The sequence below is a fragment of the Ranitomeya variabilis genome, chromosome 1 (assembly GCF_051348905.1).
Source record: "Ranitomeya variabilis isolate aRanVar5 chromosome 1, aRanVar5.hap1, whole genome shotgun sequence".
NCBI lineage: Eukaryota > Metazoa > Chordata > Amphibia > Anura > Dendrobatidae > Ranitomeya > Ranitomeya variabilis.
The window spans coordinates 629,208,895-629,228,490 of NC_135232.1; the positions used below are offsets into that span (position 1 = coordinate 629,208,895).

The 19,596-nt window shown below is 44.8% G+C and overlaps 1 protein-coding gene across 1 annotated transcript in view; it reads right to left on the reverse strand.

The window, feature by feature from the left end:
* The window catches only part of INO80 (INO80 complex ATPase subunit), a 155,142-nt gene that overhangs the window by 101,199 nt on the left and 34,347 nt on the right, over positions 1-19,596 (reverse strand). Inside the window, exons 2-10 of the mRNA XM_077260847.1 lie at positions 18,344-18,534; positions 15,208-15,374; positions 15,030-15,097; positions 13,710-13,859; positions 4,219-4,333; positions 2,858-3,069; positions 1,575-1,628; positions 604-807; positions 211-397 (exon numbers count right to left, since the gene is read on the reverse strand). Of these exons, the coding sequence (XP_077116962.1) occupies positions 211-397; positions 604-807; positions 1,575-1,628; positions 2,858-3,069; positions 4,219-4,333; positions 13,710-13,859; positions 15,030-15,097; positions 15,208-15,374; positions 18,344-18,486 (1,300 nt within the window). The 5' untranslated portion in view covers positions 18,487-18,534. The remainder of the gene's footprint in view (positions 1-210; positions 398-603; positions 808-1,574; positions 1,629-2,857; positions 3,070-4,218; positions 4,334-13,709; positions 13,860-15,029; positions 15,098-15,207; positions 15,375-18,343; positions 18,535-19,596) is intronic.

Below are 19,596 nucleotides of genomic sequence, written 5' to 3' on the forward strand. Positions count from 1 at the left end.
GGAGAAATAAAATAATGATTAAGCTTAGAAATAGTCAAAAAGATTAACCCCTTTGAGACACAACCGTCTTCGCTTTTTTTCTTCCAGGATCCATAACTTTACCGTCGACAGAGCCAATGAGGGCTTGTTTCTCACAAGACGAATGACTTCACTCTTTTTACCATATAATGTACTGGAATAACTGGAGACAAATTACAAGGCACGTCTTACCGTAATCATCTTGGGGCATGTTCAGCGAACCGCCTCCACTTTGCTGCGGAGTGGAACAGTCTTCGAGCTTGCGCAAAATCTCCTCTTGCACGCTGTCTGGTCCAGATTCACGCTTGCGACTTACAAAGTGGGCATAAAGCTCGGTTTGTGTAATTAAAAAGTTTAACTTTCGCTGCTGTCTCTTTGCCTGTAATAGAAAACATTGGGTTAAACACTTAGTAATGCTAAGCCACATATCCAGGGGCAGCATCAGCACGTACGTCACATTTTACATACAAAACCTTTTAAAGACCATGATAAAACTCCCCTTGCCTCTTGAATAACATTTTAGAAAAAATCCAACCATTTTCGCATTTTTTTTTTTACTCCACACATAGTGTCTGGGTAGTTTACCTCTCTCATTTCTTCATCCAATTTCCGCTGTTCCAATGCCTCCTTCTCAGCCCGTTTCCGATGCTCTTTCTCTACTTTATCATATTTCTTCCAGTATAATGACATTTCCTTGGTTAGCTTGCGTGCTCGCGGGAGAGTTTCCTTGCAGTTTTTCTGGGCTTGGATAGCAGCTCTGCGCACCTCCCGCATGCATTGATGAGCAAGCTAATTTGATAATATAAAAGTACAAACAAAATGTGAACAACCCCTTTAAAAACTCTCCAATAAATTAACGCTATGTACGGTTCAAGTATTGGACATTAGTTTCCAACGATTGTGGAAAATAACAAACAATCCAAGAATCCAAGGCACCGGATAGTCTCTTTCAGAAATATTTTATTGACACCAGTGTACAGGGACATTTCGGCGGTGCAGGGCCTTTATCAAGCCAAACAGTAGGTGTACATATGTAAAAGCCATTGACGTGTAACGTTTCAGCCACGCAGGGCCTTTATCAAGCCAAACAATAGGTGTACATATGTAAAAACCACTGATATATGACGTTTCAGCCATGCAAGGCCTTTATCAAGTTAAAAAAAAAAGTGTACATATGAAAAAAAAAAATATGTGACTTTCGGCCACAGAGGTCCTTGATCAAGCCAAAAAAGGTGTACATATATAAAAAAAAAACACTGACATGCGACGTTTGGGCCACGCAGGGTCTTTCTCCAGCCAAAGAAGAGGTGTACTTACGTACACCTGTTTGGCTTGATAAGGGCCCAGCATGGTTGAAACATAGCATGTCAGTGATTTTTTGTGTTTGCACACTGGTGGTGTCAATAAAACTTTTTTGAAGGAGACTACCCGGTGCCTGGGATTCTCGGATTATTTGCAGTTTTTGCAACCTAATGGAGGATTGTACCAAGCTTGCACGGTCACGAAGTGGTGCAAGGGATATATACCCTTACAAAAGATTGTGGAAAATAAGTTACCTTTTTGCTGTTTGTTAACAGTAAGTTGCGGGCTGAAGCTTTTTGCTTGTAGGCCTGAAATATATGAACAATTGTTATGATGCTTTAAACAAAAAAAGATTTGGAAAAGTCATGCAATCCTGCCATTGTCCAAAACCAGATGTAGCAATCTGAATGGGAAATGGACAAATGATGGATTTGTTTTCACCCCGTTAATTCTACGGATCTGTTTATTTTCTTTTGTTGCCAAAAGTGATAACAAGGAATAGCGGCCATTGCACTGCATACAGTGGCTGTCACACAGCTTTCCAATAGTCACAATGGTAAATCTGCTTACAGGCCCAGGATAGGTATCACACCAACACTGGAAGGTTTGCTTAATAGAATATCATAAAAAACTAATAAGAAAACACTGGAACTTAATTTGGAATTACTTGACAACTTAGGAACTTAGATGCTTTCAAGAGGACCTGTCGCTTGCTTAAGAAATTCAAGTTAAATACTTTCTAAAAATTCCTGGGCTTCCCTGATTCTGCTGCGTTTTTCCATTTTTCTCTGTGTTGCTCCAGCCTCCCATCCCAATGTGGCCAATCACAGCTCGGCAGCATTTGAGAAGGACAAGTCAAGTCACATGCCCAGATCAGACTGAAGAAATCTCTAGTTGGACCGCATAACAGAGATTTCACATACTGAGCTCTAGAAGAAACAAAAGTGAATATCTCTGCAATGGAGCGACACAGAACAAAACAGAAAAGAGTGGCAGAATCAGGGGAGCTCAGGGATTTGTAGTAAGTATTCAACTTTATTTTTAAGGTTCACTTTAAAGGGAATCTATCAGTCGGTATGTGCTACATAATCTGAGCGCAGCATGATGTGGGGGCTGAAAGCCTGATTCCAGCGATGTGTCACTTACTAAGCTGTATTTTGTTTCGATAAAATCAGTGGTTCTTTTCAGCAGGAGATTATCATTAGAGGACCGAATGCTTCGTGCCACCCAGTCAACCTGCTCTGTGGAATCCTGCCCCTACAACCAATTAGCAGCTTTCTGCCTATGCACAGCGCACACAGAAAGCTGGCAATCAGTGGTGTGGGTGGGGTCATAGAGGGCTCTGAATTCAGAGAACTGCTAGATCTGCAGCAGAAAAAACACTGATAGTACCAAAAGACAGCAAGCAGCCCAGCAAGTGACACATCACTCGAATCAGGCTCTCAGTCCTTACATCATGTCTCTCTCAGATGGGGTAATAAAAACCTGAACTTTCCCCCTGAATGGCATTTCATATTATACCAGTATGTCTTATTACCTTCGGCAGTTCTTTCTTCACTATTGTCAGCCACACTTTCCTGCGACGGGCATTCAGCTGCTCAACCGACATATGCTTCTTTTTCACAAATGGAATTGGAGCGTCTTGGGAAAATTTCGCAAATATTTTAGCATGGTGATGACGGTGTGGTAACTCTTCGTCGGACAAATCCTCTTCATGGCGCCTTTTCTTCTTCACTTTTTTTAACTTGGCTGCGGAAACAAATATTATTTAACAATTGTTCCATTTGTCTCTGGACAAGCAGAATTATAAATCAAAGGGCCTTCTGGTAACAGACGGTGTTGGGACCGAGAGTATGAATACTAATGGAAATGGATACAATACAGATTATTCTATGCATTCTACAATACGGATAGTCAGGAAGGTGCGGACGTTCCCAAACTCTTATAGGTCAGGATGGAACCTTAAAGGGGTATTCACATCTCCAAGAACCTATCCCAATATGCAGTAGGTGTAATAATAATAATATTAGCAAATACCTCCAATTAGAAATGTAGTACAGTTCTTCTGATTAGCTATGGCACTTACCCCATGTGCAGGGCATTGCAGTAGCTTAGGTATCCATGGTTACGACCACGAAGGGCTGTCTAACTAAATAACTGTCACTATATGAGTGGTCGAAACAATGGATACCTAAGCTACTGCAATGCCCTGCACATGGGGTAAGCGATAAAGCTTATCAGAAGAACTATACTACATTTCTAATTCAAAGTATTTGCTATTATCTTTACACCTAATACATATTGGGATAGGACCTTGGAGATGGGAATACCCCTTTAAACAAGCCCGAGACCCCATCCCATTAAGGAACTCTGCAGATCACTATAAACACTAGGTAGCTGTTGGAGGAATGGTCAATTGGCCGACAGCCATCTCTCCTGACTCCCAATACACAGGAACGCATGTCTCGGTAGAGTGCTCCTGTTTTATCTCGGTAGGCTTTAGCTGAATACATACAGGGGCTGTTATGAAAAATGAAAAAATATTGTCAGTAACAAGGTTCATTGAATGGACTGTTTTTTACACTGGGTCTGGGAACTGAATTATTTTTTTTCAAGTTAGGCATCACACAACACAGAGCTGGTGAGGACGGCATGAAAACAAGAGTCAGAACAGGCAATTATTATTCACTCTGGTCATGTCTCTAACCTCTTATGATTGAGGATTGAGCTTTTTTGCTAATTTTGAGCACATTAAAAAAAAATAAGATATATATATATATATATATATATATATATATATATATATATATATATAGCAAAATTTCACACACATATAAAAGTCACATATAAAATATCACATATAAAAGTCGCTCCAGAAAAAAAAAAAAAAAAAGTTACCTCTCAATTTCTTTTCATTTTTAATTTTTCTCTTTTTTGGTCCATTAAGATGACGATCATGAAATTGATCGTGGGTAGAGAGAAGGCCTGCACTGTAAAAACGATACTCCTGCAGCTACAACAAAATATATATATAAAAAAAAACAATTGTTAGTATTAAGGTTATAGGAAAAAACAATGACAAAAACGTTTAAAAAATACATTTAACAGGGTATCTGCCAGCAGGCTCTTGTTATTTATATCTGAGAGCAGCAAGATGTAGGGGTAGAGAGCCCTTAAAACATGTTAGGTTATATATGTTAAACTCAAGGACTTTTATCTACGTTCAACCTTAAAAAGTATGAAACACAAAAACCTGATTTAAACAATGGGTTATTTTGTTATGATAGCTTCCCTTTAAGAAGCAAAATGCAGTTCCTCTTGCTTGCCAACCATGATATCAGATTGCTTGTTTAATGTGACATTATCACATCAGAATTTACTTCAACCAAAAACAGGGGAACACTGTACGGGGAAACTGCTGTACTGTAAGTACTATACACCAGGCAGATATCTGCTCCAAATCAAACGATAAGACGGGAGCAGTAGTGTCCCTATTACAAAGGGTCCCGTGTCACCTGCCTCCAGCTTTAAAATAAAGGCCTAACCCTTTATTATAAACCTTGCATTGTCATTATGATTTAATTGATCCCTACAGGGCATGAAGTGTAAAGCCTAGAGATTTCAGTGGCAAGTGTGCTGAAAAATTATCCCTTTTGAGGCAGATCCCTGCCATGTCTGTGTTTATATGGAGGGGGTCTACACGGGAGTCTTTTAGACAAGCGATGATCCAAAAATTATCCCTTTTGAGGCAGATCCCTGCCATGTCTGTGTTTATATGGAGGGGGTCTACACGGGAGTCTTTTAGACAAGCGATGATCCAAAAATTATCCCTTTTGAGGCAGATCCCTGCCATGTCTGTGTTTATATGGAGGCGGTCTACACGGAAGTCTTTTGGACAAATGGTGATCCAAAAATTATCCCTTTTGAGGCAGATCCCTGCCATGTCTGTGTTTATATGGAGGGGGTCTACACGGGAGTCTTTTGGACAAATGGTGATCCAAAAATTATCCCTTTTGAGGCAGATCCCTGCCATGTCTGTGTTTATATACAGGTGGTCTACACGGAAGTCTTTTGGACAAGTGGTGATCCATAAAATATCCCTTTTTGAGGAGTAGCAACATGATTGTTGCTCAAAAAATGGAAAAAAAACATTTTTAATAAACCTTCCAAATAGTATTCCTTTTTTACAAGCAGCAATTAGTATGCTATTTGGAAAGTGAAGAAGCAATGGCTTTTTAACAAGCCATGAATAGGTTTGCTATTTGGCAAGTGAAACAGCAGGGGATTTTGAACAAGCCATGCAAAAATTATGTCTTTTTTCGGGAGCGATTTCAGGTTTTCTTAAGGCCCCGTCTCACATAGCGAGATCGCTAGCGAGATCGCTGCTGAGTCACAAGTTTTGTGACGCAACAGCGACCTCCATAGCGATCTCGCTATGTGTGACACGTACCAGCGATCAGGCCCCTGCTGCGAGATCGCTGGTCGTGTCGGAATGGCCTGGACCTTTTTTTGGTCGTTGAGGCCCCGCTGACATCGCTGAATCGGTGTGTGTGACACCGATCCAGCGATGTCTTCACTGGTAACCAGGGTAAACATCGGGTTACTAAGCGCAGGGCCGCGCTTAGTAACCCGATGTTTACCCTGGTTACCAAAAAAAACAAACAGTACATACTCGCCTTTCGGTGTCCGTCAGGTCCCTTGCCGTCTGCTTCCTGCTCTGACTGAGATCCGGCTGGAAAGTGAGAGCAGATCACAGCGGTGACGTCACTGCTGCGCTCTGCTCTCACTGTACGGCCGGATCTCAGTCAGAGCAGGAAGCAGACGGCAAGGGACCTGACGGACACCGAAAGGCGAGTATGTACTGTTTGTTTTTTTTGGTAACCAGGGTAAACATCGGGTTACTAAGCGCGGCCCTGCGCTTAGTAACCCGATGTTTACCCTGGTTACCCGGGTGCTGCAGGGGGACTTCGGCATCGTTGAAGACAGTTTCAACGATGCCGAAGTCGTTCCCCTGATCGTTGGTCGCTGGAGAGAGCTGTCTGTGTGACAGCTCCCCAGCGACCACACAGCGACTTACCAACGATCACGGCCAGGTCGTATCGCTGGTCGTGATCGTTCGTAAATCGCTTAGTGAGACGGGGCCTTTACCCTGTGCAGGGTACAATTCCCAGAAGTACAATATAGCTAAGGAAACAATGGACAGGCAAGAGATATGTGGCTGTCTATCGGCAGTGGCAGTGACCACATAGCACAGAGTAATTATGGGACAGGCATTGAGATGTTTGCCTGTGTACGGCCACTACTGGCCACCTCGGCAATAGAACAATACAAATATAAAAAGATGGACAGGCAGGAGATGCCAGGTGATGTAGGGGAATCGACACTAGTGGTAGCAGAACAAAAAAGAATACAATGGACAGGTAAAATTATGTCAAAGTCGATCTAGTCATTGGGATCACTTGTAGGTGAACAAAAATCGGCACCGATCCATGCCTCACTCATTTTTACAAGTTAAGGTTTTCCATACTTGCAGGAAAAAAGTTTACTTGCCCGTGACAAACCACCTAACACACCGAGTACCCTCTCTGACACTAGGCCAGAGGCTGGGCAAGACTGTGTGCCCATGGCGAACTGGGCCTGTCCTTGCCCTTGGTTCCATGTTTCCACAGAGTCAGGGCTCTAGGTGTCTGCACAGGCAGTGAATCTGTTTTTCTGTTGTGGGTCAGGTTGGTGCTGCAGCAGATTAGACATCTGTTCCAACATGTCCTATACACTAATCTCTGTTGCCTTGGCTGTTTGTTGTAGCCGCGGTGCTGGCCCATGTGGGGGAGCAATGGCTCTGTGGGGAGCATAGAGGGGGTATCCTGTCCTTTAGCAGGCATTTGTTCTGCAAAAGCTCCACAATTCTGACCACTAATTAAAAGCAGAAAAAAAATCCCCCACTGCTTTTAAAGTGAGGGTCTATAATCATAGCTATCCAATAGTCATTCTTTTATGCTAATAATACACCTTCCTGCATGATGGAGGGCGCCATTGGTTCACTTTCTGCACCGTGGTGCGATGGTTGGTTATCATATCCAACATCATCGTCATCACCAATTTCACAATAAATGTCAGCCTGAACCCCTGCTTGTGTGGGGTAACAATGTCCCCATCCACAGCCACCTGCTGCTGCTCCTCAGCCTGCTGCATGTAACATTGTCCTTAACAGTCCCCGACAGCCTCAGGGCAGAGATGAAAATGTAGAAGTTGCTGCTCCTCTTCCATCTCTTGTATCCTTATGAGTGATTTTTCCAAAATAAATATGAGAGGGAGGACATCTTTCATGCCACAGTTGTCCCTGATGACAAATTTAGTAGCTCCTTGAAGGGACTCGGTAAGTGGCATAGGTGCCTCATCAACTACCAATGGCAAATTTCAAGGTAACTAAAGCTCTAGTTTGCCCACTGTATGATATAATCAGACACCGCATTACCATGCTCTAACATGCAGTATTACATTCAATCTGGTGGCAAACTAGCAAATCAGGGGTTGCTCAGGCACATCACTCTATTTTTGCAAAGACTGGAGATTGGGCTTTGCTACATAAGATCTGTTTAAATGCCCTGACACACGTCTGGCTCTAGTCACCACCTTATTAAAGATGGTATATTTCTTTAATAAATGTTGCACGATTAAATTTAGGATGTGCGACATGCATGGAGCATGAGTTACTTTGCTCAAACATAGTGTAGCCACAGTGTTGTGCATACTGTCGCTTATGACAATGCCCACTTGCAGTTGATGGGAAGCCATCCAGTATGAGATTTGCTGTGTGATGCAGAGGATCAACTTCTCCACTCTATGGCTTTAGTCACCCATGCTCACAAGCTATAAAACAGCTTGGCAATGTTGAAGCTTACAAGAATTAAAAAACTGAGATCGGGGAGTGGAAACCATGCTGTGCCTTTTTGCTGTTGGGGATGAGGTCATGTCCATTGAGGAGGAGGGGGTGATTAAGTGCCTCCTGGTGTTGGACCAAGACATAGTGCCCAACTGTGACGGCTTCATCACCCGTCCTGGTGGTTATCACTCTGGCTCGAAACATTGACCCACTGTGGTCAAAGACATCTTATCCCTGTCTATACTTGCTGCTACATGAATCAACAGCGCAGTGCATTTTCAAGTTCAATGCAGAGTCTCAATATGAGCCCATGTTCTCCAGAACGTGAAAGTGCAGAGCAGCACACCTTTATGCAATAAACACTGTCGGTTAAGAATCTTCCAGAAAGGATGACCACATGACATCAATTCACAAAAGGGAGTAGAATCCGCTTAGGGTTATGGCAGCGACAGGACCACATGCAAAGGAGTGGACTTGGCACACAAGTGGTTAACTGGGAGTAGATGGTTGTTTCCTAGCCACACAACCAGACATAGGTAACTTGATGTTGTGTAGCGGAGATGGGGGAATCCTATGAGTATGAAAAGCTGATGATCATACCAAATGTGCTACTTTAAGATGCAGATTGGGTACTGAAACGGCAAAAAGGAGGGATCATAGGCCAGCTGGAGCCTTACTCATGTTGCTGGCCAGCTTTCTTTTCCATCACGAGCAGATGATGCTGCTCCATCTACTGATGGACAACCTTGTTACTAGTCTATTGAGTTGGAACATCCATGGCTTAGTTTCATCCTGCACACTACAAAAGATGTGCCAGCCAATAATGTGGAAAAGACACACACAAGATGCCCACATGTAGAACTCCACCACCGAGACCCGAGGCTTCAGGCCCCAGTGAATCTACTGTACTTTCAGCAGTTGTAGCTCCACCTGCTCCAGAGCTGAATGCAAAAGCAGCTCTGCCTTTGGAAGACCTTTTGCCTGTATCTAGTTCCCAGGTCCTACCCACTATATGATCAACATTGATTCGATTGATCATTGTCTCACTGAGGGAAAGTTCTCTTCTAAAAACCTCCCACTCCCAAATGTCACCTGACACAGGGCCTTGACACAGGGTGCTGCTACTACTACTTTGGCTGCCACTGCCAGTACCCGTACTCAATTACTACTAGTTTCCAAAAAAGGACCGAAAGAGAAATGTAAAAACTGAGTACAGTAGCTTGTGACACATACACACACTTTCTCCCATACACATTGAGTTCAGATTTTTTTTCCTGAAAAATAATCTGTCACCACAATTTTGAAATAGGGCCGTAATCCTGATTACTTTGATATCTTTGGTGAAGAAATCCACTTTGTGGTTCTTCATTAATCAGCATTTAAAATGTTCTGGTAATTAGATTTCGGTGCACAGGAGCCAGACAGTACACTGTTCTTCCACCGGTCTGTGATTCCCCAGTCCCTCTGCCTGCCTCCGGTCTGCGATTCCCCGTCACCGCCGCCTGCCTCTGATCTGTGATTCCTCGGACCCTCCCCCTGCCTCCGGTCTGCAATTCCCTGGCCCCTCCGCCTGCCTCTGGTCTGTGATTCCCCGGCCCCTCTGCCTGCCTCCGGTCTATGATTCCCCGGCCCCTTCACCTGCCTCCGGCCTGCGATTCCCCAGCCCCTCTCCCTGCCTCCGGTCTGTGATTCCTCGGTCCCTCCCCCCAGTCTGTGATTCCCCGGCCCCTCCGCCTGCCTCTAGTCTGTGATTCCTCGGTCCCTCCCCCCAGTCTGTGATTCCCCGGCTCCTCCGCCTGCCTCTGGTCTGTGATTCCCCGGCCCCTTCGCCTGCCTCCGGCCTGTGATTCCCCAGCCCCTCTCGCTGCCTCCGGTCTGTGATTCCTCGGTCCCTCCCCCCAGTCTGTGATTCCCCGGCCCCTCCGCCTGCCTCTGGTCTGTGATTCCTCGGTCCCTCCCCCCAGTCTGTGATTCCCCGGCTCCTCCGCCTGCCTCTGGTCTGTGATTCCCCGGCCCCTCCGCCTGCCTCCGACCTGTGATTCCCCAGCCCCTCTCTCTGCCTCCGGTCTGTGATTCCCTGGTCCCTCCCCCCAGTCTGTGAATCCCCGGCCCCTCCGCCTGCCTCCAGCCTGTGATTCCCCGGCCCCTCTGCCTGCCTCCGGCCTGTGATTCCCCGGCCCCTCTCCCTGCCTTCAATCTGTGATTCCCTGGTCACTCCCCCCGGTCTGTGATTCCCCGGCCCCTCTGCCTGCCTCCAGTCTGTGATTCCCCAGCCCCTCTGCCTGCCTCCGGTCTGTGATTCCCCAGGCCCCTCCGCCTGCCTTCAATCTGTGATTCCCTGGTCACTCCCCCCGGTCTGTGATTCCCCGGCCCCTCTGCCTGCCTCCAGTCTGTGATTCCCCAGCCCCTCTGCCTGCCTCCGGTCTGTGATTCCCCAGGCCCCTCCGCCTGCCTCCGGTCTGTGATTCCCCGGCCCCTCTGCCTGCCTCCAGTCTGTGATTCCCCAGCCCCTCTGCCTGCCTCCGGTCTGTGATTCCCCAGGCCCCTCCGCCTGCCTCCGGTCTGTGATTCCCCGGCCCCTCTGCCTGCCTCCAGTCTGTGATTCCCCAGCCCCTCTGCCTGCCTCCGGTCTGTGATTCCCCAGGCCCCTCTGCCTGCCTCCGGTCTGTGATTCCCCGGTCCCTCCCCCCTAGTCTGTGAATCCCCGGCCCCTCCGCCTGCCTCCAGCCTGTGATTCCCCGGCCCCTCTGCCTGCCTCCGGCCTGTGATTCCCCGGCCCCTCTCCCTGCCTTCAATCTGTGATTCCCTGGTCACTCCCCCCGGTCTGTGATTCCCCGGCCCCTCTGCCTGCCTCCAGTCTGTGATTCCCCAGCCCCTCTGCCTGCCTCCGGTCTGTGATTCCCCAGGCCCCTCCGCCTGCCTCCGGTCTGTGATTCCCCGGCCCCTTCGCCTGCCTCCGGCCTGTGATTCCCCAGCCCCTCTCCCTGCCTCCGGTCTGTGATTCCTTGGTCCCTCCCCCCAGTCTGTGATTCCCCGGCCCCTCCGCCTGCCTCTGGTCTGTGATTCCTCGGTCCCTCCCCCCAGTCTGTGATTCCCCAGCCCCTTTGCCTGCCTCCGGCCTGTGATTCCCCGGCCCCTCCACCTGCCTCCGGTCTGTGATTCCCCGGTCCCTCTCCCTGCCTCCAGCCTGTGATTCCCCGGCCCCTCTCCCTGCCTCCGGTCTGTGATTCCCCGGTCCCTCCCCCCGGTCTGTGATTCCCCAGCCCCTTCGCCTGCCTCCGGTCTGTGATTCCCTGGCACCTCCCTCTGCCTCCGTTCTGTGATTCCCCAGCCCCTCCCACAGGCCTGTGATTCCACAGCCCCTCCGCCTGCTTCTGGTCTGTATTGACATGCTTTCTCTGTTCCAGTTCTCAGCAGTGACCTGTCATTCAGAGACCAGAGGTAGGTGGAGGGGCCAGGAAATCACAGACAGGTAGAAGGAGACCCGTATACAGTCCGGCCCCGGTGCACTGAAATCTAATTAGCAGAAAACTTCAAATGGTGATTAAAGAAGAACCACAAAGCGAATTGCAGCAACTGCAAACTACACTATATCGCTGTGTGATCAATCACTAACATTGCTCTCCTCCCGTCAACTGAATCTCTATTACTCACAGTTTACTACACTAATCTTCTTCACTGCTGCAGCTGAACAACACACATTTTCTTATTTGATGACTACCAACATATAAAGCATGTACAAATAACTATTATAAACACACCTAAGACAAATGCCATCCAAAGAAAAAAGGTGTATAGAGTCTAAAAAATGTTTTTAAAACTTTATTAAAGACTAAACAATTAAATTGAATGATAATCAGATAGCAATAAGAAAGCTTACATTTTCTTTGCAAACTGATGTCATGTTTGGACCTTATGTCCCTTATAAACATTTGTCTAGTGCAAAAAAAATTGCTACCTTGTATAACTAAGATAATGGTGCTGTTTGCTTGAATGAGAAACAAATGGCAATTATATAACTTACACACTGTACAGTCTGGAGTATTGTGTCGTCCTGGTGCCCAGACATATGTTTCACCCTGATGAAGCAAAAGGCTGAAATGTACGTTGGGGCACCAGGACCACACAATTATAATGTTTGTAAGGGACCATCAAGTCCAAACATAACATCAGTGTGCAAAAAAAAGCAAGCTTCTTATTGCTATCTGATAATCATTATGCAACCAGCATTATAATATCATGCAGTTTTATTTTATTGTTTGCACTATGCAAATATTTCAGCCCAAGAGGTAGCTTTTGCACATATCTACAATTGGTATTAATACTATATTCCACAGTATTCCTTGTTGGACTGCATGTAGTTATATAACACAGCAGATGGTCCTCCATTGCATCTCTCTGTGGAATTTTTTATGCAAATTTAATTGTTTAATCTTTAAAAAAACCAAACTTCTTTTTAGACTCTACACAGCTTTATTTCTTTGGATGGTATTCACATTTTTTTTTATGGTTCAATGTTTTATGGTTTTCTCAACCAATCTTTATTGATATCTGTGATGTCCTCTCACTATCTAGACTAATTCCAAAATGGCTGCTGCATTCCCTGCCTCAGCTTTTATATAGGCTAAGATAATCTCTCCCAATTGGCTATCACATGTGACAGCTGAAAGGCATTATGGGAAAGCCCACCAAGCCACACTCGAGGTCATGTGAAACTTCTCTGGCTGATGCAAACTTCCAAAGCAGACCACAAATTCGATTTCAATTGTATTACGGTAGTCTACTCATCTTTAGTAGATAGCTATCAGGAAAATAAAAAAATAAAAAATAAATAAATTGTACATTAATTTAACAAAAAATATATTCAACATTAAAAACAGATTTAAACCCTAGGCCATTTTCTGATGCCACATTCCCTTCTAATATAGTGATGGCAGAACTCTGTAGTTTTTCAACTCAGTCTGAACAGTTTCTTATAAAGTCAAAGTGCACTTTTGGGCACACAAAAAAAAATTAGCCATCAACAATAGGAAATGTTGTTCTCTTTGGACAATTCCTACTTATGTCACCTAGTTTGAACCCCAGCAATCAGTTGAAATCTGGCAATAAGAGATCAATCAATCTCCCTGCTGGACCACCACAGGGAAGCTCTAGGGTATGTGAAAGTTTTGGCCATCAGATAGGAAATAACTTCCTGATTAATGATGGTCGCAGCAGTCAGACTGACCAATCACAAGAATAGGCTTTTCTGATTGGAGCAGAGGTGGAGCATGAGATCCTATATGGCACTGCAGGAAGTACCCAAGCCATGTGTGAACAGATCCCGATAGAAGTCTGCTGTAAAACGTAACTGAAAGCAAAGACTGACTTCTCAGTGATCAGAGTTAGAGATTCTGTGCTGTTCTAATACATGTGAGGCTACTCCCCCAGCACAAGTAAAGATATCGGAGCCTGGGCATCCAGGTTTTGTGTGATGCAGAAGATTAGGAGGTTAGCAATAAAATACCTCTTTGTCCTTGTGGTATTTGTTCTGGTGGAGCTTTTTATATTTGTGCAATCTGAGCATATCGTAGAGCTCGTCCTTAGAGAGAGTATACTCATCCTCGTCATCGCTTAGAGAGTCAGAGTCACTGGAGTCCTCATTCAGGAGTATGTTCTACAAATAGAAGCAAGTTAGCGACTTAGTTAGGGATTTAAAAGGTTATTCCAATCTCCAAGATCCTATCCTAATATGCAGCATGTGTAATATTATTACCAAATACCGACAATTAGAAGTGAAGTATAGTTCTTCTGATTCGCTATGTCACTTACTCCATGTGCAGGGCATTGCAGTAGCTTAGGTATCCATGGTTACGACCACTAATAACTAACTGTCACTATATGAGTGGATGGATGCTACGGTCGCTTGTTCGGTTGACAGCTTTCTCTGCCATACACAGACGTGCTTGTTTGGCCGAGCACTCTCGTGTCCACTATCAGAAAATTGGCGCCAGACATTTCTGGCGGGGGCTTATTACCTGGTAGAACACAGCAAACGGCAGTCTGAAATCAGACATGTCTGATCAAAGTCTCCCCCCAACTATTGCTGGCCAGCGCCCCATACACATTATAGTGATGGACACAGCCATCAATATCGGTGGGTGTGACCTACAATTGTCTAATGTGTAAGGGGGGGTTTAATAAGTGATAATGCCCCTTTTTATATAGTCATCCATGAAAGTGGAGAGGTTTATGACTTGTGCTCAGCGGTGTACAAACTGATAAAGTCTCCAGAAATACCATATGTGCCCTGTCTTTCCGTAAAGGGGTTCTGTCTCAGATTCTCATCTAATATGAGCGCAACATGATGTGGGGGCAGAAATTCTGATTCAAAGATGTACTGCTTACCGTAGTTTTTATAACAATCATTGTTTTATCAGCAGGACATTATCACTAGAGGACTAGAAAACCTGCTTCCAGGTAGTCCAACCACACCCCCACTACTGATTGGCAGCTTTGTGTACATTATACATAGGCAAAAAGTTGTCAATCAGTGGTATGGGCGGGGTTATACACAGAAAGCTGCCAATCAGTGGTATGGGCGGGGTTATACACAGAAAGCTGCCAATCAGTGGTATGGGCGGGGTTATACAGAGCTCAGCATTCAGAGAACTGCTAGATCTGCAGCAGAGAACACAGTTTTTCTTCCAAACTGCAGCACCCAGCGAGTAAAGTAAACGACATCACTGCAATGATAACAGATTCCCTTTAAAGTGCATCTCAAACTCCAAATATCCCGTATGCACTGTAGCCACAATATTGAAAATCTGAGCATGCAGATACTCACTTTTAACCATTTTCTGTTTTTTTTTAGCTTTGAAAAATTGTACAGACTTCCTTGCTCGGATTTGATCTCTGTGGAGTCACATATTTGGGAAAAAATATATAAAAAAAAAATATTAGTAGACATTCTAATAACAATAGCATAAAAAAATATGACTATTAGGCAAGGATCAAGTACCAACCCGGCTGCAGGACTCCGTTGCGAGCGCTAACTGGAAAAACCCCAGAGATTCCTTCTTGTGATATATCTCCAAGCAGGGGTGACAAAGGCTCCTCTTTCACCTGCATGGAAGGCTCCTCGGATTCTGTAAGATGTGGGGTTTCATCCAAACCATCATCACTGTCATCACTGCAAGATTTTTCAAACACTTTAATGACACCGCGAAAATACAAGAATCATGTGCACACGGAATGTTCATGGAGCACAAACTCAACATTTTTCAACAGTTTTGCTATTTGGAGAGTTTTCGCTCAATTTCTGCTCTAAAAAAAAAAAAACTGTGTGCACATAGCTTTAAAGGGGAAACAGGGAGGCAATCTGACTTGTTACATACGTCTTACTTTAGGGACTTGAACTTCCAATCTTGTTTTACCATAGTACTGCAGTGTAGAGTTAAAATGATGTTCAGGACAACTCATCGGTACCCTGTAGTTGCGTCGAGGAGGGGTGATGGCAATCGATTAACGCGGGCACCGACAGTTGTACCATTTCAATACCGATGTTGGTGATTGAGTGATTGGCGGAGGCATTTCAATGGTTAAAAAGCCGAGGTCAGAGCCAGTTTTGGCCTTTGCTGTTACAGCAGATGCTGTCTGTATAACACAGCTGGTATCTCTGTGGTATAGTGTGGGCTCAGCTCATGAACCCTCTCTGTACAGTAACGCCCAATGCCATGTGTCAGGAAGGGGTTAATGGGGTTTCAAACAAGTGGAGAAATACATGTAGACTAAAGAGGATTCGACAATTTTATGGCCCTGTCACCAGTTCATATTTTATTCTCTCTCTTAGATGCTACCAAAGTTTTAAGACTGACCCAAATTTTGTGTTTCGCAAAGTTTGCGGCTTCAGTGGTTTTGGATCTTGTAGTCAGATTTTTCTTCGGCCCTTCACCCCGGCAGCTGGATATCAGCTTCTGGGCCAGATCCTGACTGATGGCAGCATATTTTTGTCTAATCAGTGCTTGGGGTTTATCACAATGTCTGTGTTTTTGTTTGTCCTCCTGCTTTCGAGGATTGACCACATATTTTCAGTAAAGGTACCTTCACACGAAACGACTTTACAACGAGAACGACAACGATCCGTGACGTTGCAGCGTCCTGGATAGCGATCTCGTTGTGTTTGACACGCAGCAGCGATCAGGATCCCGCTGTGAGATCGCTGGTCGTTGAATAAAGTTCAGAACTTTATTTGGTCGTCAGATCGGCGTTTATCGTCAGGTTTGACACCAAAAGCAACGATGCCAGCAATGTTTTACGCTGGTAACCAGGGTAAACATCGGGTTACCAAGCGCAGGGCCGCACTTAGTAACCCGATATTTACCCTGGTTACCATTGTAAAAGTAAAAAAAAACAAACAGTACATACTCACCCTCTGATGTCTGTCACACGTCCCTTGCCGTCCGCTTCCTGCTCTGACTGAGGAAGTTCGCATCTCGGCTTCAGGAAAATGGCCGCCGTGATCCCCATCTGCGCACGCGCGGCATCCCGCGGCCATTTTCCTGAAGCCCCGGGCAGCAGAGCGCTCCATCTGCGCACGCGTGGCCTCAGGAAGATGGCCGCCGCCAGCGAAAAAGCAGAGAATAGCGCAGATCGCGCTCTTTTTCTTCACCTGCGCAGTGCATTCTGCTGTTGGGCATGCGCAAACCACTACACCACCAACGGAAAGATAAGCAAGATCTGGGGGAGAAGAAGCGATGTCACCACGCCCATTTGACCAGACCAGCCTGATTGACAGGCGAAAACGGCGACTTTAGTAAGGTATTTCAGCAGCATAGGTGGGGAATCAGGGTACACAAAATACACTATTGTCCAGCACAGCTCAGGCCCTATTTAATGGTATTTTTATCTCATACTGAAAAAACGGGGTGACGGGTTCCCTTTAAAACATTGAAGCAGCAATCTGTGAAAACCAAAATTTGTGCCAGTCTCAAAACTCTTGGCTGCGACTGTAAACTGGAAACACCCAACATGATCAAGTTTTTGGAGATGACACTGACTCCGACATCAAACCACAATCATTCTGATTACAGCTCATTATGCTTTCGCGTGTCCATGTGCGTATTTAACCCCTTATTGACAGCCTAAACATGGTCCTTATTCCCCAGCACCAATCAGGCCTGTTTAAACCCCCGTAGATGCCGCTGACAATAGCTACAGCAGCCTCTGGTTGGTTAACAGAGGGAGGGGCTGCCTCTTTTACCTTACTGGCCCCCCATGCAAGGCAATCATTGGTTGTTATTGGCAAGCAAGGGTTTGAGGGTCTGCCATAAGCAGGGTCTATCAGGCCACATGTCAGTGTAACACTGACAGGTCTAAGGCTATGTGCACACGTTGCAGATTTGACTGTGGAATTTTCTGTGCAGATTCTGCATTTCTTGGCAGAAAATGCAGGTCAGAATCTGCGCCTTTTTTTGGTATGTGCACACGTTGCAGATTTTTGTGCGGATTTCTTCCTTTTTTTTACCCCTGCAGATTTCTATTATGGAATGGGTGCAGAAACGCAGCAGATCTGCACAAAGAACTCACATGCTCCTTTTCTGAATCTGCTGCGTTTTCCGTGCGTATTTTTCCGCACCACTAGCACAGCATTTTTTTTTTGCCATTGATTTACATTGTACTGTAAATCACTTGCAGATCTGCAGCGTTTCTGAGTGGAAAAAAAGCTGCGGATCCGCAGGAAATCTGCGACGTGTGCCCATACCCTAACGCCTTTTAAAATTCAGTTTTGATATAAAAACTAAAATTTCAAAAAAAAAAAAAAAAAAAAACGTAAAAATTAAATTATGCTCTCAAATTGTAGCAATGCAAATTTTTGTTTGTTTTAGTTTTTTATATTTATTTATTTTATTTTTTATTTTTTTTTGGGGGGGGGACATTCTTAGATCATAAAAGTAGCAGAACAAACAACAAATAAAAAAGATATAGCGGAGGAGAATAGGCACTAGCCTCCGAAACAGTGCTCAGTTTCCCAGGGCACATCCTCGCACTCGGGGGGGGTAATTGGGCTTGGGGGACGCCAGAGCAGTCACAGAAGTAAGAAAAAGGTTTCCATGGACAGAGAATCTAATTATCAACTGACTTAACTAGTCGCCATGTTACCTGGAAAGATTTCTGTTGAATATAGCAGATGTTTGGCGAAGAAACTGATCCAGTCGCAGAGCTCGTTCCAAATACTGGAGATAAAGAGGTTTGGCAAGGTCTGTCGAATAACCATCTTCTGTGGCTTCTGGGTCTGAGGCCATAGACACAACCTTTCTTCATACAGAGAGGATGCCTCACAGAACACAAGGCTGCAAGAAAACAAAAAAATGTAAACACCTTTCCAATTCACGCATAAAAAATAATTAAACGAGACCCGTCACTTTCTAAAAAAATTTGAGTTATATACTTGATAAAAATGTCTGAGCTTCCCCGATTCTGCCATTCTGTTCCACTGGATCTCCGGGGTCTTGCGTCACATTTTTATGTCACGCGATCCCTGAGGACAATCACTCTCCTCTCCTTTGGAGAAATGAGACATCCACAGGAAGTAAGGGCAGCCACAGAGCTCACTTCCTCCAGAAGTCAATTACCCCTGAAGAAGGGGAAAGTAAAGCAAGTGCTGACTGGCAGCTGGGATGGCGTGACATAAGAATTTCTCGTGAGATCCAGCGCCGACACTGCTGGAATGGAGACAGTGGCGAGCATAGGCATTATTCATTTACTGGGAGAAACATAGGGATTCAGAAGGAATTGTCCAAGTAGTGGACAACTCCTTTAAGTCTTTTTCCATAAATGAATGTATTAACCCTATCGATCCACACAATCTTGTCATAGCTCTACAAAAGCTAGATTTTTTTTTTCAGGAAGAGTTACAGCTTTGAATGACACCATTCATTTTACCAAAAAATGAAGAAAAAAAATGGTAAAATGGTGAAAAGTTTTTATGGCATGTATTATGTGATAGAATCATATTGCCATCTCATTTTTAAGGCTATGTTCACATGTTGTGGTTTTTATGGTTTTTTTTGGTCAGTATTTTACCTCAGTGTTTGTAAACCAAAACCAGGAGTGGGTGATAAATGCAGAAGTGGTGCATGTTTCTATTACACTTTTCCTCTCCTGTTCCACTCCTGGTTTTGGCTTACACATACTGAGGTAAAATACTGACCAAATACTGAGTGCAAAAACCGTTAACATACTAGGTAATAAGTCAACAGATTTTTTTTTTGTCACCTAATCATAACGTAGAGCCAAAGACCCTGATTCCAGTGATGTGCCACTTAATGGGCTGCTTGTTACAGTTTTCATAAAATCAGTTTTATTATCGGAATATCACAGGAAGACTAGCAAACCTACTGCTAGGTAGTCCT